We start from the raw sequence: 21825 nt of genomic DNA on the forward strand, positions 1-21825 counted from the left end.
TCGGTAATTGCCGTGGTGCTATTGGTGCCGCGCTAGCAGAAGATGAAGGAAAAAAAATATATCTGCGCGATAGTGCATATGGTGCAATCTCTACCAAACACCACCAGGTCGTCATTTTAGTTTGACATCGTTAGATGAAGCAAATCCTTTAGGACCTCAAGATTCGAGTGTATCTGAACCATTGAAGTATAGATATCGAACTGTAGCTGGGTGGGCAAACACCGCAAACACAAACCCCGACGCTGACGTGCTCGACCGAGTCACGGGATCCCCCGCACGTGGGCCCAATCGGGCTTGTTTGCATATTTGCTGCTGCGTGTTTGCACTGATGTCGTGATCGAACACCAATCAGCGGACTGCTGATCTAACCCCGACGACGGAGAAATCAATGATCGTGGGAAAGAAAACCCGTGGAACATCTTTTTTCTTCCTGAAGAGAGATCACAGGTATCAAGAGACACATTAATTGTCTCCGTTCATACATTTGGCGGATCTGTGCTGCGAGTGGGAGATCGCTGCAACTGATAAGCCATATCGCCGATTTTAATATCCCACCTGCGCTGTGACTCGAACAGCTAGCAATTATAATGGCATCTGTCTCAAGTGCCGCCGAGGCCGGTAAGTGATGCTGTGTTCTTGGGATGTTTGCAAATAAGGCGCAATTGCTAATATTGCAATTGGTTTATAGTGGCGAGAATCGCCTACCTCACTAGTGATGTCGTTCTTTCTGTGCAGCCCTCTCTGCAGAACGACTCATTGTTCTCCAAGTCTCTCAAGGCCTTGAAGGCTAACAAGACGAGCAATGTCTCATCAAAAAGCACACATGTGAGTCAATATGGTATGACCTGCGAGGTCGGAACCGAATTAACAATATGGCCAGGTCCAAGCTGTGCGCTACAACGAGGACCCTCTCCTGTCCGCTTTCACCCCTCTGCGAAACGGTGATCTTACCTCAGTGGTCACTAGCTCCTCTGTCCTGATCACCGCCGTTCCTCACCTCTACCGTCTTGCCAACAACCCTGTCGTCATCCACGTTGCCCTGGAGCCCTCTCCCTTCCCCGATTACTCAGTGATCAGCTCCATCCGGCAATCCGGCTTCACATTCCTGCACTCTGAGACTGTGCAGGAGGCTCAGGATATCGCTATCACAGCCCACGCCCTTGCTCAGAAGTCTGGAAAGGGTGTGATCCACTTCTTCGACCCCGCCAACTCGGCCAAGGACCCCTCCATTGCCACCGAGGATATCGAGGTCATCAAGAAAGTTCTCAACATCAGCACCAATGTTGCGACTCCCGCTGGAGCTGATACCCTCTACGCCGACTCCGGCCGTGTGGCCACTGTCAATGCCGAAACCCTGGAGGCCCCCACTGGCCAAGAGTCCACAACCTTGGCCCCTCCCTCTCAACCTCAGACTCCTTTCAACGCTAGCGTTGACAACTCATCAGTGGGTTCTTCGCGGAGGGACAGCAGTGCTGGCAGCGAAGCCCCAAGCTCGACTGCCACTACCGTGGACAATGCCAGCAGCACCCGACCTGTCAACGCCGCCGACATCTTCGACTGGACGGCTCAGATCTGGAACACTTTGTTCGAGGAGGTGGGCCGCAGATACAACGCCATTGAGTACACTGGAACCGCCAATGCCAAGTCTGCCATCTTTGTCTTCGGTTCAACTGGTGTCTTCGTTGATGCCCTGGCCAACGCTAGCGCTCAACCTGAGCTTGAGAACATTGGTTTGATCACTGCTCGTCTCTACCGCCCTTGGGTTGGCGGCCAGATCTCCGGCTCGATCCCAAGCTCCGTTGAGAGGATCGCTGTTCTCGAGCAGGTTCGCAAGACTACCAAGTGGGGTCCTTCTTTCATGGATCTCCTCTCCAGTCTTACCCCCGCCGGTGTGCGCGGCCAGACCCCCCAGATCGTTGGATACCGTCTTGGCTATATTGAGCCCTCTACCGCTGTCCAGGCCCTCCGCGGTGTCTTGCAGAACTTGACCTCTGAATCTCCTATCCAAAACCTCGAAATTGGAAGCTCTCAGGTCCCCACTATCCAGAATGCCCTCGAGCAGCCTCGCATTGAGAACGCTTACTTGAAAATTCTCAACCAGCTCTTCGGTGAGCGTCTTCACATTGCCAACGAGCTTGGCTCACAGAACGCTGGTGTCTCGAGCACCATTGCTGCAAGCCCCGAGTACGGTTTCGGATCTCTGCTGGCTCGCCAGGAGCACCGCCAGCGCTTCATCCGCGAAGTTGAGGAGGCTTCCAAGTCCACCACCTTTGCCACCGACGTTCCCAAGACTTGGTTGTCTCGCTGGGCTCTGAATGTCAAGGATGCCGCTAAGGCCAACAAGATCGCCCCCGAGGTCATTGCCCGTCTTTCTAACGATGGCTCTTCTCTTTCCCGCCAGCTTTTGCAGTCCAAGAAGCTCTTCTACGACGAGTCTGATTGGCTCATTGGTTCCGATGCCTGGGCTTATGATTTCGGCAACTCCGGTGTTCACCACGTTCTAGCCTCTGGTGCCAACGTGAACATGCTGATAATCGACTCTCAGCCCTACTCCGAGCGCTCTGCCGCTGACTCCACTCGCCGCAAGAAGGACATTGGTCTTTACGCCATGAACAGGGGCAACGCCTACGTCGCGTCCGTTGCTGTCTACAGCTCCTACACCCAGGTCCTCCAGGCCATGTCCGAGGCCCAGCAGTTCAAGGGTCCCTCCGTCGTTGTTGCCTACCTTCCTTACAACCAAGAGAATGACTCCGCTCTCACTGTGCTGCAGGAGACCAAGAAGGCTATTGATCTGGGCTACTGGCCTCTGTACCGCTGGAACCCCGACAACGAGGACAAGGGCGAGCCTAAGTTCGCTCTCGACTCTGAGCGTATCAGGCGTGAGCTTGAGGAGTTCCTGCGCCGTGATAACCAGCTCACTCAGCTGATGAACCGCCACCCTAAGTACGCACCTGTGCTTTCTGAGTCCTACGGTACTGAGGTACGAGCTCTCCAGAAGAGAAACGCCAAGGATTCCTACGAGAAGCTCTTGGACGGCCTCTTCGGTGCTCCTCTGACTATTCTCTTCGCCTCCGACAACGGTAACGCTGAGAGCCTTGCTAAGCGTCTTGGAAACCGTGGACGCGCTAGAGGTCTGAAGACCATGGTCATGGCCATGGATGACTTCCCCATCGAAGACCTCCCCACCGAGGAGAACGTTGTGTTCATCAGCAGTACTGCTGGCCAGGGTGAATTCCCTGTCAATGGACGTGGTCTCTGGGAGCACGTCAAGAACGCTGGTGACCTCGACTTGTCTTCCATCAACTACTCCGTTTTCGGTCTTGGTGACAGCCACTATTGGCCCCGCAAGGAGGACAAGGCTTACTATAATAAGCCCGGAAAGGACCTTGATGCTCGCGTTGCGTTCCTGGGTGGTCGCAAGCTGACCGACATCGGTCTTGGTGACGACCAGGACCCTGATGCCTACCAGACTGGTTATTCCGAGTGGGAGCCTCGTCTCTGGAAGGCCCTGGGTGTCGACAACGTTGAGGGTCTACCCGAGGAGCCTGCTCCTATCACCAATGAGGACATCAAGATCGGTTCCAACTTCCTTCGTGGTACCATCGCTGAGGCTCTTCTGGATGAGAGCACTGGTTCTATCCCCGCCAGTGATCAGCAGCTGACCAAGTTCCACGGTACCTACATGCAGGATGACCGTGACCTTCGCGATGAGCGCAAGGCCCAGGGTCTTGAGCCTGCCTACAGCTTCATGATTCGCTGCCGTCTCGCCGGTGGTGTTGCCACTCCCAAGCAGTGGCTGCAGATGGATGCTATTGCCAGCTCGCACGGTAACGAGACCATGAAGCTCACCACCCGACAGACCTTCCAGTTCCACGGTGTGATCAAGCGCAACCTTAAGGGTGCCATGCGTGCCATCAACAACTCCATGATGGACACTCTCGCTGCCTGCGGTGACGTGAACCGTAACGTCATGTGCAGTTCTCTTCCCGAGCTCTCTTCCTTCCACCGCGAGACCTGGGAGTGGTCCAAGAAGATCAGTAACCACCTCCTTCCCTCTACCACCGCCTATCACGAGATCTGGCTGGAGGATGAGGATAAGAAGAAGGTTCAGGTTGCCGGCGATGCCATCGTTGACCACGAGCCCCTCTACGGTGCTACCTACCTTCCCCGCAAGTTCAAGATCACCATTGCCATTCCTCCTCACAACGACACTGATGTCTACGCTCACGACATTGGTCTCATTGCCATCAAGGGCGCTGACGGCCATCTGGAGGGCTTCAACGTGCTGGCTGGTGGTGGTATGGGATCCACCCACAACAACACCAAGACCTACCCCCAGACTGGTCGCATGTTCGGATACATCCCCGCCGACAAGATCCACATCGTTTGCGAGAAGATCATGCTCGTGCAGCGTGACAACGGTGACCGCAAGAACCGCAAGCACGCCCGTATGAAGTACACCATCGACGATCTCACCGTCCCTGTCTTCCGCAGCATGGTCGAGGAGCTTCTCCCCGAGGGCCTCAAGTTCGGCGAGCCCCGTGCCTTCGAGTTCAAGTCCAATGTCGACACCTTCGGCTGGATCAAGGACGACACAGGCCTCAATCACTTCACCATGTTCATTGAGAACGGTCGTATTGAGGATACTTCCGACTTCAAGATGCGCACTGGTCTGCGCGAGCTTGCCGGTCTTGGCAAGGGAGAGTTCCGTCTCACTGGTAACCAGCACTTGATGATCTCTCGTGTTACCGACGAAGATCTCCCTCTCATTAAGGAAACCTTGGCTAAGTACAAGCTTGACAACACCGCTTTCTCTGGTCTGCGTCTGTCTTCCTCTGCTTGTGTTGCCTTCCCTACTTGCGGTCTTGCCATGGCTGAGTCCGAGCGTTATCTCCCCGTCCTGATCTCCAAGCTCGAGTCTACCCTCGAGGAGGTTGGTCTTGCCCGTGACAGCATTGTGATGCGTATGACTGGTTGCCCCAACGGTTGTGCTCGTCCCTGGCTCGCCGAAGTGGCCTTCGTCGGAAAGGCCTACGGTGCTTACAACATGTACCTGGGCGGTGGCTACCACGGCCAGCGTCTGAACAAGCGCTTCCGCTCGTCCATCAAGGAGGACGAGATCCTCGAGATCATGAGAGACCTTCTCAAGCGCTACTCTCTCGAGCGTAACACCGACGGCGAGACTCCTGAGCGCTTCGGTGACTGGTGTATCCGCGCTGGTGTCATCAAGGCCACCACTGACGGACAGAACTTCCACGCTGGCATCGCCGAAGACGAGGAAGAAGAAGAGAAGTAATCGCTATATAAAGCATTCTCACTATATCCGACTTGTTATGACCACGGGGGAACCAATCCCTGCTTTTCTTTTTGATTTGTTTGATATCTCACGTCGCAATGCATTAATGTCTTGGCGATTATGATTTCGCTTTGAAAAAAAATTGTTCCTAGATTTGTTTTTTATATGGCCCTATTCCTCATTTCTTCCTGTATGTCTATCTCATGATAACCCAAGCCTTCTGCTTGTGCATACATACTGAAACATTACTCTCAATTGATGTCCTTTTCCGTTGTGAATCTTCTACCTTGACATCAAATATTCTAGCCGCTTACTTATTTAACCTTTGCCCCAGGCCTGCCATGGTGTAACCAGGCACGGGACTCTGGTGGCTACCCAATCGGGCAATATCGCACCCCATCAAGGTTAAATACCTCGTGGCGATAACAAGTCTCAACCACGGATTTGGAAAAAGAAGCGCGGGCAAAGCTGATGCATTATTGACATCACGGCCACAGCAGGCAACCTCTTCATCTTGATCCGTCTCAGCCCTATGCTCGACTGTGAAGTATTCGAAAAGACCACGAAAACAAACATATCCCAAATCGTTGCAATGGCCTCAATGCTAAAGGCGCCATTCGCTCCCCTCCTCTACCTAAGCCGCCGATTCCGTCAAGACCAAGACTGGACCTACCGACAAGCCCTATCAAACACACTCATAAAAGTCTTCCTCCAAGTCTTCGTAGCCTTCCGCACAAAACCACCCCTGTCCCTAAAGCCAGGCCTAGAAGGCGACCGCTTCGTCCAAATCGTACCAGGCCCCGAAGATCTATACTCAGGAATAACCGTCGACGACGAAATCCACCCAGAAACCATAGGCGGAACCTGGTTCCCAACAGCCTACTCCTACACCACAACAACCTCCACAGACAAACACATCATCCTCCACTTCCACGGTGGCTCCTACATCATCGGCGACGGCCGCACAGTATCCTGCAAATTCCTCGTAGACAACCTCCTCGCCCACTCTCCCTCCAGCCACGTCTTCAGCCTCCAATACCGCTTAGCCTGCAACCCAAACAGCCGCTTTCCCGCCCAACTCCAAGACGCCATAACCGCCTACTGCTACCTAACCCACAGCCTGCACATCCCCGCCTCGCGCATCGTCCTCAGCGGCGATTCCGCAGGCGGTCACCTCGTCCTAGCCCTCCTCCGCTACATTGCAGACTATGACGACGAGAAGATCCTTCCACCACCATCATGCAGCTGGCTCTTCTCGCCGTGGTGCGATATCCCCGGCTCAAGGAATACAGCATTATGGAAGAACCTGCCGAACGCAGCGGTGGATTATGTCCCGCCCTCTTTCCCGGCGTGGGGGGCGAAGCACTTAATCGGCAATCTGGAGCTGAATAGGGCTGTTGAGCCTTACCTAGCGCCGATTTGGCATCCGTTTGCGCTGCCTTCGCCTATGCTGGTTGTTAGTGGTGGCCGGGAGGTTATGTGTCAGGAGCATGAGCAGTTGGCGAGGCATTTGCGGAAACTGCCGCAGAATGAGGGCCGCGTGGAGTATTTCGTGCAGGATATTTCGCCCCATGATGTTTTGATGGTGGCTTGGATTATGAATTTTAGGAAGGAGGCTGCGCAGTGTGCTGAGTCTGCTGGTTGCTTTTTGACAAAGTTACAGGCTATGTCGGATGAGAGTGAGGTTCCGGTTTTGGCTTTTGAGGCTTGATGTTGGGGGATTTGGGTTGCTATATTTTCGGATTTAGTGTTTGCTATTTGGGTTTCGGTAGGGTTATGCAGCGGTTTGAGATGTTGGTATGGGTTTATCAGATTGAGCTTTGGGAATGGTTGCTTGTAGTCTTTCTCTTGGTACTCGAGGTGATGTAGATTCCTTGCGGGTGATCTCAATTGTCATTCAACTCGACCCTTGGCGTACAATACCAGTAGGCACGCCAAACAAAAGGATACTTACATTCATCGAAAGGGATCTTTACACTGCTTACATAGGGGTCGACAAGGCCGACATGGAGAGATTTAGCCGAACTACTCTTGTATTGACGTGCAGATCCCTGGCAGAGGACCTGAGAGAAGTCTAGCTATTTTGAAAAAAAAAAACCCCTGCTCAAACCCAACCATCATCGCCAACAATTGAAACCGCACCAATCGTCCACCCCAACACCAAGACCTGCCTCCATGAGAATATCTCCCCGCTTGGAGATTTTCCTTGACGGCATCCATCGTATTGCCCGCGTTTCCTGATTCACGCAATGCTGCAAGCAAAGCACCGTGTACCGTGCATCATCAAAATGACGGGATGATTCTGTGGGGAGTAGGGACCGACTTGGTCCCGGTGGCACGACTTCGCCTACCCACCTCATGTGAGTAGACCCTGGCGGCCGAAAATTGCGACTCTGTTGTCGACTGTTGCATTGATTGGGCGCCTTAGCTAAGGCCCCGATGGTTCCGAATTCGATATATTTGAGCTCATAATCATGTCTCCTGGGCAAACAGTGGCTTTCCTTGGCGCTGGCGCGGACTCCTTATCGGCTCTGGCCTGTAGCATGTCTTTCCTGCCAGGTCTAGAGCATGGGCCTCTGGCTCTATCGATTCAATGTTAGTAACTCAAACCGTTACAAAGGTTCTGTGGGCGCAATCGATTCAAATGCCCTCAAGCCATGGTAGATGGGTGGTGTGGCAATGGACGACTGGATTGATCACAATGTGGTGGGAGATGGAAGGTCTTAAGCAGGGGTGCGTCTCTCACGCCAGGAAAGCATCGAGGTGGGATTGGCAAGCTCAATGGTGACGGAGAAGATCCTGACGTCTAAGAGAGCGTGATTTGTGAGAGGGAGGACAGCGTTGTAGCTCTCTTGTCACGGCTCCGGGTCCTCCAAATGAAGAAAAGCGGACTGGGGAAAAAGGAGTAAATAAAGGTTTGTGGGGCGGTGAAATCGATAGCTTCTCTTTCTGCCACCTCCCCGCCGACGAAATTCGATAAGCAAAAAAAAGTTCCACGAACACTCTCGATTCCTGCACTTTTACTTTTAGTCTATTCCCTCGCCTCTATTTATTCTCATATCAACATGGGTTCCTCCGATGATGATCCCGTCGTTGCCTCCTACGATGTCTTCCTCACCGACTCCGAGATCTCTCGCTTTGTCTTCCAATACCTCGACCGAGATGAGGAGTTTCCCTACAACGATAGAAATAACCAACGCCCTACTCAGCTCCGAATGAAGGCGCGCACAGGCATTGTTGAGGTCGACGTGCCTATCAACACCCGCGGAAACTACGATGTCAACAAGGGACTGCGCTATGGGGAAGCCATGAAAAAGAGCCGCTCATCTCGTGACGGAGGCGCTTATGGAATGTCTGGTGGCTTTACTGCTGGAGGTGCCGCTGCCAATTCGGGAGGCAGAGTCAAGATGGAGGGTAACGGGGACGTGGAGATCCTAGATAATAAGCGGGCAGTTGATTCGGCCTCATTGATGCGAACACAATCACTTGGAGGCCGGGTGAAGCCCGCCGAAGAAGGTGATCCAGTTTACATGCTGGCTACATTCAAAAATAGTACGTTGGATGCCGAAACAAGCACCAAAATATTGCTTCACAGGGCTCGATACTAACAGCTCGTTCTAGAAAATTTGCACCTTTCGCCGGTCTCGTCGGTTGTTCAATTCCACCCACAACTCCACCATCTAGATGCTTTAGATGAGATGCCCAAAGCAAAGGGCCGGAAAAGAGACGACGATGATCGACCCGCTGAGAGCGAGGCACGCGCAATCGATATCAAGGTCAAGGGAGCCGAAGACGGAGAAACGAACATGGTCGGCGGGAATCTGGATCTTTTGAAGAAAATGCAGGAAGAAAAGTGGAAGTCATATGGATGGATTGATGCTGAGGTATGTCTTCACAGGTTTATATTTGGTATATTTGGTGATGCCCTCCTGCTAACTCCCCCTATCCCAGACCGAAGATGCGTGGTACACTTATGAAAGCTTCATGATGCACCAGGAGCCCGAGACACTCCCATCTATGGAGACGAATATAAACTCGGAAGATTACCTCGATAAAATGAGTGCCCCAAGGATCGATCCAGCACGACCTGACCTCACCGGCTGGGCTATGAAAGAAAATCGCCGGAGACAACGAGATGGGGCCTCTCAAAATGAGAACGAGCAGTGACGAATTCTTTTGTAGCATCAAACAATCCATTGTTAGCGGGTTTTTGGCATTTATTTCTATTTCAAGCTTCATCTCTTCCTAGCTTTTTTTATCTGATGGCAGATTAGTGCTTTCTACGTAGCGTCTAGCTTCTACAACATGAGTGTCTTTCTGCTTTCCTCCTAGCACACGCCAATGGGTCTTGTAAACACCAAACTACATACATAACCAGTAAATATGCGTGCTCTTCAGCCCTTGCCACCTGTATGGAGCTGTCCGCCAATCAGGGCGATAAGGTACGTGGTCACGTGAAAGCCGGTTTTTCTCCCGAGTCTCCGCTGCGACAGATCGAGAATCCCCTTTTTCTAACTGATTCATTCCTTTCCCTCTTTTTCTGCTTTAGTCGAGGGTTGCAGGTCAGCGTATAATCGCGGTGGGAAATCGCCTTGGTTTCACCTCTGCTATCATTGCGGTGTCTGTTTACTTGATCTGCACTCTGAAAGTTTGCATCTCTTATCCATATAATTTTATCCTTAATATTTTCTTCATTTCGCGCCCTATCCTACCCTCGACGAAACCGCGAAATCCTCGTATCCACGCACGATGTTATCACGCGTGGCTCGTCAGAAAAATGCCCTCTTCCACTCGCGGAGGGCCCATGCCTTTCGAGCATCGGTCACCTTACCGACAACACGACTCCATTCCTATACAAGCAACCGGACCTCGCTCGTGAACCCTCCAGTTAATGCGACCCAAAGTCATCCCCGGAGGTCGTCTCTTCAATCAAAACGCCATCTCGCTACGGCTGCTGATCCCCCCGGTTTTGATACGCATTCCTCCCGTCCTTCCGATTCTTTCATGCACATGCCCTACGATGCCTTCGATACATCCTCCTTGGTCATTCTTGACTCGACCCCTTCGACGCAAGCCAAAATTTTTCGCAGGAGGCACGGTGTTGGCGGTGATGAGACAGAAATGAGGGCAAACCTAGAAGTCTCGTTGAAAGTTGGTCAATTTGAACGAGCTGCCTCATTAATCAACCGTCTTGGCCACTACCATCCGGTCGGTTCGCAGGAGTACCTGAACCTACACAACCGCTATCTGAAGGAAATGGTGTCGTACATGATCCTCAATCGGGCACAGGAAATGGTCCTCCCTCTACAGAAATGGTTTGAGGTGGATATGCCGGCCGGTGGTGTGACACCCAATGAAGAGACGTTTGCAATCATGCTCCACATGGCTATACGCATGCTTCACGGAACGAAGCGGGAGAGAACAGTCCGTCGTTATTGGGAGCTTGCCCAAAAGGCGGGGCTAGAGGAGGAAATCGTTGGTTTGGAGGTACTGGAGGACTCAGACGTTGGGGAGCTATCGAGGGTGAGTTGATATTTTATGCAGGATCATTGAAGCCATACTAATACTTCACAATCAGATTTGTTCCTCCGACATGCTGGACTTGGTGTCTCAATACATGAGAATGGATGGGTCCTTAAATGCCCTAGATGAATCCCAGTTTGAGCGCGTACCTGCTGCCATGGACGATGCCCCAGTGATTCAGTCCGTCGATCAAAAGGGACTCGGAATGTCATCCCTCAAAGAGTCTCTCTCCCTCTTTGCAGACCATTCTGAAATCCAGTTGCCGTCAAATTTCGAAGGCACCGAAGAAGAGGCCCGGACGCTACGCAACGAAATAAGACAAAAAAGACTGGAAGCCGATGGTATCGAGTCAGCACTTGCTCGTTGGCGTACAGAGAACGCGAAGAGGCAAAAAGCAGGCTTGAACGCCTCTTCGGATGAAAAGAAATTAAACTCTGTCTTGAGTCAATGGCACACGGATCTCGTGGCAAGAATCAAAAGAGAGTTGGAGCTTGTGGAGGAGGCGCTTGCGAACCCCATCACGAGCATCGAGCAGCGGGATCGTTGTGATTATGGCGTATATCTCCAGTCTCTCGATGCTGATAGATTAGCTGCACTCACCATCATCACGGTCATGTCCGTGTTCAGTCGCACGGGAATGGACAAGGGAATCAAACTTTCTGCTATCGCTACAACTCTTGGAAAAGAATTCCAAGATGAATTGATTGCCAAAAGCGTCATCACGAAAAACAAGGGTGTAAACCCTAGCCGTCTCAAGGCCCTGAAGGAGACTCTTGCAAACCGCAAGACCAAGGATGGCCGTATGCGATGGAAGTCGCTTGTCGACAAAGCCAATGAGGAAGATTCACATGTTCACTGGGGCTCCCGTGTACAAGTCAGAGTCGGTGCGAGTCTTATGAGCATGCTATTCGATGTCGGTAAAATCTCTGTTTGGGTTGAGGACCCCGTTACCAAGAAGAAGGTCTGTACCATGCCACCGGCCTTCCAACATGCTTATCAAATTCACTACGGAAAACGCTCGGGTCTTATCCATGTGCACCCTGAAATTGTCAGAATTGTTACAAAAGAGCCTCCTTCCGAATTGTTGGCCCGCCACCTCCCAATGGTCACCAAACCGAAGCCTTGGACTGGACCAAGGAATGGCGGATACAAAGTTTATGAAAGCAGCCTGGTGCGCAGTACTGCCGGCGAAATTCTGCAACCGGCTTACATCAAAGCCGCTATGAAGGATGATGGCATGAAAGAGATTCGAGCTGGCCTTGATGTTCTTGGAGCTACTGGCTGGAGGATCAATCGGTCCGTTTTCGACGTAATGGTTCAAGCTTGGAATACTGGAGAAGCCGTGGGGAAAATCGCCCCCCTGGACCCAGACCTGCCGATTCCTCCGCAGCCAAGTTCAGATGCCGACCTTGCGGAGCAGCACCAATGGAGTCGAAAGTTGCGAGAAATTGAGAACCTTCGCTCTGGATACCACTCTATTCGCTGTTTCCAGAACTTCCAGCTCGAGATCGCGAGAGCCTACCGCAACGAGGTTTTCTTCCTACCCCATAACATGGATTTCCGCGGCAGAGCGTACCCTCTTCCTCCCTATTTGAACCAGATGGGAGCTGACAATTGCAGAGGGTTGCTGCTTTTCGACACAGGAAAAGAACTTGGTGTAAGTGGCTTGCGCTGGTTGAAGATTCAGATTGCAAACTTGAGTGGCTTTGATAAGGCAAGTATGTCTGAACGGGAGCAATACACCATGGACAAATTGGACGATATCCTCGACTCGGCCAACAACGGTCTGAATGGACGCAAGTGGTGGCTTAAGGCTGAGGATCCATGGCAATGTTTGGCCGCTTGTATGGAATTGCGCAATGCCTTACAACTGCCCGATCCCACTACATATGTGTCTCATCTTCCCATCCACCAAGATGGCTCGTGCAATGGTCTTCAGCACTACGCTGCCCTGGGTGGCGATAAGGCCGGTGCCCAACAGGTCAACCTTGAGCCCTCTGATCGCCCATCAGATGTTTATTCCGGTGTGTGTGACTTTGTCAACGAAAGCATTACGCAGGACGCAGCCAATGGCAATGGCCTAGCCAAGGTTCTCGATGGAAGAGTGACCAGAAAGATTGTGAAGCAGACGGTCATGACCAATGTCTATGGTGTGACCTTCATGGGAGCGACAAGACAAGTCAAAAAGCAGCTTGTCGACTATCTACCAGACCTCTCCAGCATAGAGAGGGTGTCGGCGTCTGTCTACATCGCCCAGAAAATTTTCGGCGCTCTTGGCACCATGTTCAACGGAGCTCACGATATTCAGTATTGGCTTGGTGACTCTGCACTCCGCATTACACAGTCCTTAACACCGGAGCAAATCGAGCAACTCACCGAACAAGCGTTGACACACCAGGCCACTCACCGCTCCGCTCTTCCGAGATCCCTCGATCCCGAAAAATCATTCCAGTCGACTGTCATCTGGACCACTCCGCTGGGTCTTCCAGTCGTTCAACCATACCGGACTCGCAAGGCTCGCCGCGTGCAAACTACTTTGCAAGAAATCAGTATCATGGATCCTAGTGCCGATGACATTGTGTCGAAGCGCAAGCAGCTCCAGGCTTTCCCACCTAACTTCATTCATTCCCTGGACGCCACGCACATGATCTTGTCCGCCAACGCATGCCACGAAGCAGGCCTGACATTCTCCGCTGTCCATGATTCCTTCTGGACCCATGCCGGTGATGTCGACCAGATGAATGAAATCCTCCGAGATGCCTTTGTTCGCATGCATAGCGACGATATTATCGGGCGCCTCGCAGCTGAGTTCAAGGTGCGATATGGTAAGAATTTGTTCCTTGCCCGAATCCCCCTGGCCAGCAAGCATGGCAAGGCAGTCCGCGCTCTGCGCAAGGGGGGAAAGAGCTCAAAGCTCGCCGAGCTGATTCAAGAGCAACGACGACAGAATCTTCTCAACTCGGAAGATCCCGAAGACCAAGCGGAGGGTCGTGCTATGGTCACAGCCGCCAGTGTCTTTGAAGGAATGGGTGGCACAGATGCAGACCTGTCCATGACCAAATCTTTGGGTGCGACCGCAATGGGCCACGTGCCAGAGAATCTTGAATCCGCGGAACGTGCGCCCATGGCAGATGGAATCGATACCTCCGATCCGGCCATCCAGGGCCTGCTGGGAAACATGGATTTGCCCGACGGGAAGCTACTTGACGATGAACCAGAACCTGTGGATGAAACCGAGAAGGCTCCCACCAAGAGAGGATCGCGCTCGGCGACCACTTGGATGTGGGTTCCGCTGAAGTTCCGCCCAGTCCCTGCCAAGGGAGACTGGGATCTGACTCGCATTCGCAAGAGTGAATACTTCTTCTCTTGATGCTCCCATCTTTGGCTCCGTGGGGAGCTTCAATCTTATCCCTCTGGCGTTGCATATCTTTTTTTTTTTCTCGTTTCATCTCCTGAGTACCGTGGAAAAGCGATCTCCGGATGCATATTAGGTGCCTTTTAATTTTCTTGTACATTTCCTCATTCCCCATTTGTTTCCCTGGGCTTCATTGTTTACATTTTGTATATTTTATACTGTTGGAGGGAGGGCACCGGGGACGAAAAAACAACCATGCATATAGCGATGTAACTTATGAATATGATCTTAGACTTTATTTCAATCGAAACTTAGCCAACTCCACATCGTTTTTAATGAATTTAACCTAAAAAAATAGCCATAGTATGAACAACTTTAAAGCTAAATAGCCGGCCAGGGGCATCGATGGATTTAGGCAAAATAGAACAGCCGGTAGGGCAATCTGGGGGAAGCCTGGCTTTAGCTCAGACGCTACCTAGTCCTCATTTGCTGGGATTTGAGTCTCTGAACTGCATATGCCAATCAGTTTGAATAGTTCTCAAGGGTACAAGTATCCTGTTGGAGCTGCGCTCAGCAATTGAAAATTGGGCTTGGTCTGCCGACAATAGGCCTGTTATGTACCTTTGTACCTTTGTTTCGCCTGGCCAAGACCGGGTATGTTACCGAGGTGGTCAGACATTTGAGGGGTCCAAGTCCCGTCTGGTGCTTCTCCGAGCCCTCTTGAACACGGGACGCAAGCCTGCTAGGTATAGATGACCGGGGTCACACTGGATAAAGTGGCAGCCAATAAGCGAAGGGAGCAAGGGATGCAGATTCGAAACGGGTCTGCACAGGGAGTCTCCCAGTCAGAAGAGCGTTAAAAGAAAACGTATGGAATCAACAGGGATTATAGAAGTAGAAGTAGAAATGAAGGGAGTAGTTGAGGTAGTATACCCCGTGCAACACGTGCCCGTTCCCCCGCCTTTCAGTCTCGAACTGGCTTCCCCAGATCGTCAGGTTCCTTAACATCTTTGCTTTTATTCACTTTGCTTTTGTTGCACCCTTAAACCCTTAGACTCTTCCTGATTATCTTCTCTTGCCGAAAATCAAGCTTTGGGTCCTCCGCTCCGCCGAGAAAAAAAAGTCGCCTCCGGGATCTGGGGTTCCGCCACGGCCTCTCATGCCGTTCCACTGACTCTTATGCCCCCGTGTTCTCGATCATCATCACCTTCCCCCGTCAGTCTCACCTTGGACGTGAAAGATTAGGTCACGTCAATTCGTCCTGTCCCTCTATGTCGACATAGAGCGTCTCCCCGCCTCCTCGGAGAAGAATGTCAACGACCTCCCTCCAATCCTTGCCCAATTCCTACTCGCCCTTCTCCACCCAGCCACAATCTAAACGAATGCCCCAATCCCAAACCCCCGGGCTGGACACGCTTGCGGAGGGGTCGCAGTATGCGCTGGAACAACTCCAGCTAGCACGGGAAGCTGGCACAGCCAACACCCCATCCGATCTCGCCCAATCGCTCCCTGATTCCAAATTGCCACACACCCAACATCTTCTATATAGCGAACAAGACGCCTCCTCCAGTCTGAAAGGGCCACAATCGCGTGACAGCCTTGCCGAGGCTCGCTCCGCAATCCGCAAGAACTCGTCTGCAACTCCGGTCCGGCGGAGAATTAGCCGGGCTTGCGACCAGTGCAATCAACTGCGAACTAAGTGCGACGGTCAAAACCCGTGCGCACATTGTGTTGGTATGGCCAGTTCACAGGTGTTTTTTGGCTTGCGAAAATAGGCTAATTAACGAATTCCAGAGTTCGGACTCAGTTGCGAATACGCTCGCGAGCGCAAGAAGCGCGGGAAAGCGTCGAAAAAGGATATAGCTGCAGCCACTACCACCACCGACAGCGATCTGGGTGGTAAAGACAGTGCGACACATGCTCAAAGCCAGCCGTCGAATGGCCAGTCTGTACCAGAATCTAACGAACGCTACGATCCGGCCTTTGATGCTGCGCGCACTTTAACCGAAAGCGCACAATCACGACCACATAACACAGAGATGCCAGGTTTATCTGGGATGCGCCAAAATCAAGCACCTATTCAAACTTCTCAACAGCAGATTAGCTCCAGCATGGCAGGCATGCCATTCAACCACTATGAAGCATTACAAGAATCGCATCGACCGCCAATGTCCGTACCCGATCTGCGCTCTATACATATGATGCAAACCGCGAATGCAAATCCTCGGTCGCCCAGCTCGATGCTTAATTCTCAAGGCTTTGGCTCTGGTTATAATGATGGCGCATACCCTCTAATGAATTCGCAAGAGGCGAATTCGACGTCTATGAACCAGTTCCGCCTTGGAAACTCGGCGGAACATCCTACAGCTTCATTTTTAGGATTCTCTCCGCCAGGTCAATCACCCAGTTGGTTGCCACTACCTTCTCCGTCTCCCGCCAATTTTCCGTCCTTCAGCATGCCACCTTTCTCTAGTTCGTTGAGATACCCCGTCTTGCAACCAGTTCTTCCACACATCGTGTCTATAATCCCTCAATCTCTCGCCTGTGATCTTCTCGATGTCTACTTCACCAGTTCATCTTCCTCGCATCTTTCTCCGTCGTCTCCATACGTGGTTGGTTATGTTTTCCGCAAGCAATCCTTCCTACACCCCACGAAACCACGGGCGTGCAGCCCCGGGCTCCTCGCCAGTATGTTGTGGGTAGCCGCACAAACGAGCGAAGCTGCATTTTTGACGTCACCTCCCTCAGCCCGCGGGCGAGTCTGCCAAAAGCTTCTGGAATTAACTATTGGATTACTTCGACCACTTATCCATGGACCTGCAACTGGGGAGGCATCTCCCAATTATCCCGCGAATATGGTAATCAATGGGGTCGCTTTAGGTGGATTTGGCGTGTCGATGGACCAATTAGGCGCCCAGAGCAGTGCAACTGGCGCTGTGGATGACGTCGCTACGTACGTTCACTTGGCGACTGTCGTTTCCGCTAGTGAATATAAGGCTGCAAGTATGCGATGGTGGACAGCGGCCTGGTCTCTTGCACGAGAGCTCAAGTTAGGTCGCGAACTACCGCCTAATGCAACAACTCGCCAGGACGGCGAACTAGAGGGTGAGGGAGAGCTCGACGTTAACGGCAAGAGGCAGCCGCCCCAGCTCATGGGTCATGGTCCTGGCAACTCAGCGGTCAACCTTACAGAAGAGGAACGCGAAGAGCGCCGTCGGATATGGTGGTTGCTATATGCGACTGATCGCCATTTAGCACTCTGCTACAATCGTCCTTTGACACTTCTAGATAAGGAGTGTGAGGGTTTATTACAGCCTATGAACGACGACATCTGGCAAACAGGAGACTTCTCGTCGGTTAATTACCGTCGCGCTGGCCCATCCTTCGAGTGTACTGGCCACAGCATGTTCGGATACTTCTTACCACTGATGTCCATCCTCGGTGAAATTGTGGATCTGCAACATGCCCGAAACCATCCGCGTTTTGGTCTCCATTTCCGGAACAGTGGTGAATGGGAAAGTCAGGCAATGGAAATCAGTCGACAGCTCGATGTCTACGCCCAGAGTTTGAAAGAGTTCGAAGCCCGGTTCACGAGCTCTCTCGCACTCGGTCCGGAAAATGACACTGCTATGGAAGTCTCCAACCTCAACCATGTCAGCCCGTCAGGTCGGTCGAGTAGCACCGTGGGATCGCATGTTAGCGAGTCCATCGTCCACACGAGGATGGTGGTTGCCTACGGCACCCATATCATGCACGTTCTTCACATTCTGTTGGCTGGGAAGTGGGATCCGATCAACCTGCTCGATGATAACGACCTATGGATATCGTCCGAATCGTTCATCTCGGCCATGGGACATGCCGTCAGCTCTGCTGAAGCCGCCTCGGATATCCTAGAATACGACCCCGATCTAAGTTTCATGCCCTTCTTCTTCGGTATATACCTGCTGCAAGGTAGTTTCCTACTACTCCTGACTGCGGATAAGTTGCAAGGAGATGCTAGTCCAAGTGTGGTCAGGGCATGCGAAACTATCGTGCGAGCACATGAGGCTTGTGTCGTGACTTTGAACACTGAATATCAAGTAAGTGCCCGCGAGTTTGTCTGCACAGCTAAGAATGAATACTAACATCATCCAGCGAACATTCCGGAAAGTGATGCGCTCAGCTCTTGCCCAGGTTCGTGGCCGTCTTCCCGAAGACTTTGGTGAGCAGCAGCAGCGCAGGCGTGAAGTACTGGCCCTTTACCGCTGGAGCGGGGATGGCAGTGGACTTGCGCTGTAGTTACCTCACTTGCTGTTTATACTTTCATCATTGATCAAGTATATATCTTTTCTTGTTGGTTCTGATTTGCGTCCTGTATACTACTTTTTCTTGGATTTTGGACATACCCCAAGGAGCGAAAAGGCGCACACTTTGTCTATCTATTTACTCGGCACATACCATACCCTCTATTTACATATTAATTTTGGTGTTTGGACGGAAATCAGGTGTGAAATGCAAGTTCGCTGAGTGAGCTCCACAAGTAATATAGCATGGTAGAGCCATGACGACATCTCAGATAAGCATTTCTCCGCATTTCAGTTGCATCAATGAACATAGACGACTTTCACACTCCCAGGCATATTTGACGAACAAAAAAGTATTAAATGATCTGACATGGCTTAATCCATTCAACTATGACAGCTTTAATGAAATCACCTCGATTACTCTCTACATTCCGCAAGCCTCAACAGGGCCCGCTGGTCTTCAAACGTTTCCTGGGGATCCCGCCGGCTTTCCTCCTGGACGACTATACGCCACGATATCAGCTCCTGACTTCAGTTGAGTCAGCCAAGAAGCGTGCTGCTTCATACACACATCTCCGAGAATGCAACCTGTGCCCACGGAAATGCGGAGTGAACCGGTATGAGACGACGGGCATGTGTCTGATCGGGGCTATGACTGCGAAAGTCAATGTAATTGCGCCGCATCGTGGAGAGGAGCCATGTATACAGGGCTTCCATGGGAGTGGATCCGTATTCTTCTCCGGGTGTAATCTGCGCTGCGTGTTCTGCCAAAATCATGTATGCTTCTTTCTCTAACGTTATGCATCAATCTGTCGAATTGCAGTCTTAATGCTGATAATACCGCAGGACATTTCCCACCAGCGCAACGGGTTCGACCTTACACCAGAAGAACTTGCTGAATGGTATATCAAGCTTCAACAGATTGGAAATGTGCACAATATAAACCTCGTCACGCCGGAACATGTCGTTCCACAAGTCGCCCTCTCCATCCTGACAGCTCGTGAAATGGGACTTCGAATTCCAATTATCTACAACAGCTCTTCATTTGATTCTCTCGAATCTTTGAAACTACTCGACGGTCTAGTTGACATCTACCTCCCAGACTTCAAGGTATGGCACAACAGCACATCGAAACGTCTCCTCAAGGCAGACAATTACACCGCGACAGCAATGGAAAGTATCAAAGAGATGCACCGCCAAGTTGGCGACCTCTCATTTACATCAGACGGCATAGCCAAGAAGGGAGTCTTGCTACGTCACCTGGTAATGCCAGGTAAAGAGGACGAGGGGCGGGAGATTATGCGCTGGCTGGCTGAGAATGTCTCTCGGGATCTGTATGTGCATATTATGGAGCAGTACCATCCTGATGCACATGTTGGCAAGAAACGGCGTGTGACACGTAAAGTGCGCATTGGAGAGGCGGACGGCGCGTCAGAGGAAATTCGGTATGCGGAGATCAACCGTGCCGTGCGGGACGAGGAGCTTCTAAGTGTAAGGGATGCGGCTGTTAAGGCTGGGCTTTGGCGATTCTGTGAGGTGAATGAAAGTAACAGCGCGTTCCATCTGTGATACACATTGGAGATCACAGTTGTACTTGTCATTTTATTCTTAATTTCTTTTTTTTTTTGTAGTTGATAGACGTCATGTGATGGTGCTTGTTTGGCCCCACTTCAGCTTCAGCTCCAACTCCAACTCCAACTTCCTCTTCACTCACCAGAGACAATAGTCTTGGGGGTTATTGGTCGCTTACAATGAAACCATATATTGGTATCCCTCTTGTCTTCGGGCTCGTCTACCGAGCCTGGTCCCGCAAGTCCCTTACTCCGCTAGGCCTTGTCGTTGCGGGATGTTCAGCCTCCGCACACGCCCTCCACCCATGGTCAGCACCAGTCGCACTGCTGGCGGTATTCTACTTTGGTGGAACGAAGGTCACGAAGGTGAGCATTCCCGTCGCTTAGTGTTAGGGGCTGTACACCGCCAGCACTGTAGCCGGCGGGGCATATCCATCTCATTAACGTTACTGATCATGTTCCACGATGACAGGTAAAACATGAGATCAAGGCGCGCTTGACACTCTCTGCTACCGGTACGGAGGGCGGAGAAGGTCCCCGGAACCATATCCAAGTGCTCGCGAACTCCATCGTCGCTACTGTGCTATCTGTCGCCCACACAATTGTTCTGGCCAAATCAACAGGCACGGAATCATGCTTCTCGCTCGGTCAGAAGGCGGCTGATATCTTGATGGTTGGGATTGTCGCGTACGTGTTCCTATATCCCCTCTTTTTTTGCATGCACGCGTCTATCATCGATTGTATACTAACTACAATCTCTCATAGAAACTACGCCGCTGTCGCCGCAGACACATTCTCCTCCGAACTTGGCATCCTTTCCAAATCGAAGCCTCGCCTTATTACCTCCCTCAACCTTCGTGAAGTTCCCCCTGGCACAAACGGTGGTGTTACGGTAACTGGGCTTGGAGCTGGTCTTCTTGGTTCATTCATTGTCTCTTTGACATCTGCCGTTGTGCTTCCATTTTGCTCCAACGTGGGAATTAAAGAGCGAGCACTTTGGACTGTAGCCATGACTTTTTGGGGTGCGCTGGGAAGCGTCCTTGATAGTGTCCTTGGTGGACTTTTGCAAGCTAGTGTTGTTGATAAGAGGAGTGGAAAGGTTGTGGAGGGAAGCGGTGGCAGAAAGGTAAGTTGCGAATATCTCGTCCATGTTGAATGGGGCTAATCTCTTTATCTAGGTGCTTGTCCACCCTGCTTCATTAACGAAGGCCACAGGTGCCTCTCACCCCGTAACTACTGGCAAGGCTGCCAATGAAGCTACGTCCCGCGGCAGCCAAGGAAAGTCCAAATTACAAGAAGAAGCTCATGAAAGCCGCCGTGTTGAGACTGGTCATGACTGGCTTGATAATAACGGTGTGAACGTCCTTATGGCTGCTACGATGAGTGTTGGGGCTATGGGCATTGCACAGTATGTCTGGGGACTGAACGTGTTTGAGTTGCTTGTTTAAACTACTTGTGCAGAGCTGGTATATACTCTTTGTAAGTCTCATCAGGCTTTATACATCCTCGATCTGGTTTGAGTAGCCTACATATCTGGTGTGTGATTTGAGTATTAGCTATAATGAACCCATGTAAAATCAATATCAGCTAATCTTATGAACGAGAACCAACGTAATCATCTCAGGGTTCACCTGTCCTGCTCAGGCTCGTGGTGGTCATTCGTTCCTTCCTTTTTTGGCCATCCCATATCCCACCGGCCTAATAGGTTGAGTTCTTCGCTCCTTCTCAGCTCTCCCTCGTCGACGTGTCACGTGCCACTCTGGCCCTACTTTGTTGGTACGTCTCTTCGTTTACCTC

At 51.6% G+C, this 21825-nt stretch overlaps 7 protein-coding genes across 7 annotated transcripts; all 7 read left to right on the top strand.

The window, feature by feature from the left end:
- Positions 1 to 587: 587 nt before the first annotated feature.
- Positions 588 to 5296, top strand: PENARI_c009G01671 (sulfite reductase (NADPH) subunit beta; the record flags this gene model as incomplete). The annotated part of the gene is made up of 3 exons (XM_022631754.1): positions 588 to 618; positions 689 to 825; positions 881 to 5296. The coding sequence occupies 3 exons, from the start codon at positions 588 to 590 to the stop codon at positions 5294 to 5296; spliced, it is 4584 nt and encodes a 1527-aa protein (XP_022488365.1).
- Positions 5297 to 5888: 592 nt separating this feature from the next.
- On the top strand, positions 5889 to 7007 carry PENARI_c009G08883 (uncharacterized protein; the record flags this gene model as incomplete). The annotated part of the gene is made up of 1 exon (XM_022631970.1): positions 5889 to 7007. The coding sequence occupies one exon, from the start codon at positions 5889 to 5891 to the stop codon at positions 7005 to 7007; it is 1119 nt and encodes a 372-aa protein (XP_022488374.1).
- A 1354-nt stretch (positions 7008 to 8361) lies between these two features.
- On the top strand, positions 8362 to 9463 carry PENARI_c009G08727 (uncharacterized protein; the record flags this gene model as incomplete). The annotated part of the gene is made up of 3 exons (XM_022631964.1): positions 8362 to 8848; positions 8918 to 9180; positions 9248 to 9463. The coding sequence occupies 3 exons, from the start codon at positions 8362 to 8364 to the stop codon at positions 9461 to 9463; spliced, it is 966 nt and encodes a 321-aa protein (XP_022488345.1).
- An 843-nt stretch (positions 9464 to 10306) lies between these two features.
- PENARI_c009G00786 (DNA-directed RNA polymerase) lies at positions 10307 to 14189 on the top strand (the record flags this gene model as incomplete). Its single annotated transcript, XM_022631725.1, has 2 exons — positions 10307 to 10819; positions 10875 to 14189. The coding sequence occupies 2 exons, from the start codon at positions 10307 to 10309 to the stop codon at positions 14187 to 14189; spliced, it is 3828 nt and encodes a 1275-aa protein (XP_022488199.1).
- Positions 14190 to 15484: 1295 nt separating this feature from the next.
- xlnR (putative C6 transcription factor) lies at positions 15485 to 18452 on the top strand (the record flags this gene model as incomplete). Its single annotated transcript, XM_022632080.1, has 3 exons — positions 15485 to 15908; positions 15969 to 18253; positions 18309 to 18452. The coding sequence occupies 3 exons, from the start codon at positions 15485 to 15487 to the stop codon at positions 18450 to 18452; spliced, it is 2853 nt and encodes a 950-aa protein (XP_022488173.1).
- A 395-nt stretch (positions 18453 to 18847) lies between these two features.
- On the top strand, positions 18848 to 20026 carry PENARI_c009G09080 (putative pyruvate formate lyase activating enzyme; the record flags this gene model as incomplete). Its single annotated transcript, XM_022631976.1, has 2 exons — positions 18848 to 19126; positions 19304 to 20026. 2 exons carry the CDS (start codon positions 18848 to 18850, stop codon positions 20024 to 20026), a joined length of 1002 nt encoding a protein of 333 aa, XP_022488186.1.
- A 182-nt stretch (positions 20027 to 20208) lies between these two features.
- Positions 20209 to 21476, top strand: PENARI_c009G00064 (DUF92 domain-containing protein; the record flags this gene model as incomplete). The annotated part of the gene is made up of 4 exons (XM_022631699.1): positions 20209 to 20394; positions 20501 to 20715; positions 20794 to 21154; positions 21207 to 21476. The coding sequence occupies 4 exons, from the start codon at positions 20209 to 20211 to the stop codon at positions 21474 to 21476; spliced, it is 1032 nt and encodes a 343-aa protein (XP_022488387.1).
- Positions 21477 to 21825: the final 349 nt, after the last annotated feature.

The sequence above is a fragment of the Penicillium arizonense genome (assembly GCF_001773325.1).
Source record: "Penicillium arizonense strain CBS 141311 chromosome Unknown PENARI_contig009, whole genome shotgun sequence".
Taxonomy (NCBI): Eukaryota; Fungi; Ascomycota; class Eurotiomycetes; order Eurotiales; family Aspergillaceae; genus Penicillium; species Penicillium arizonense.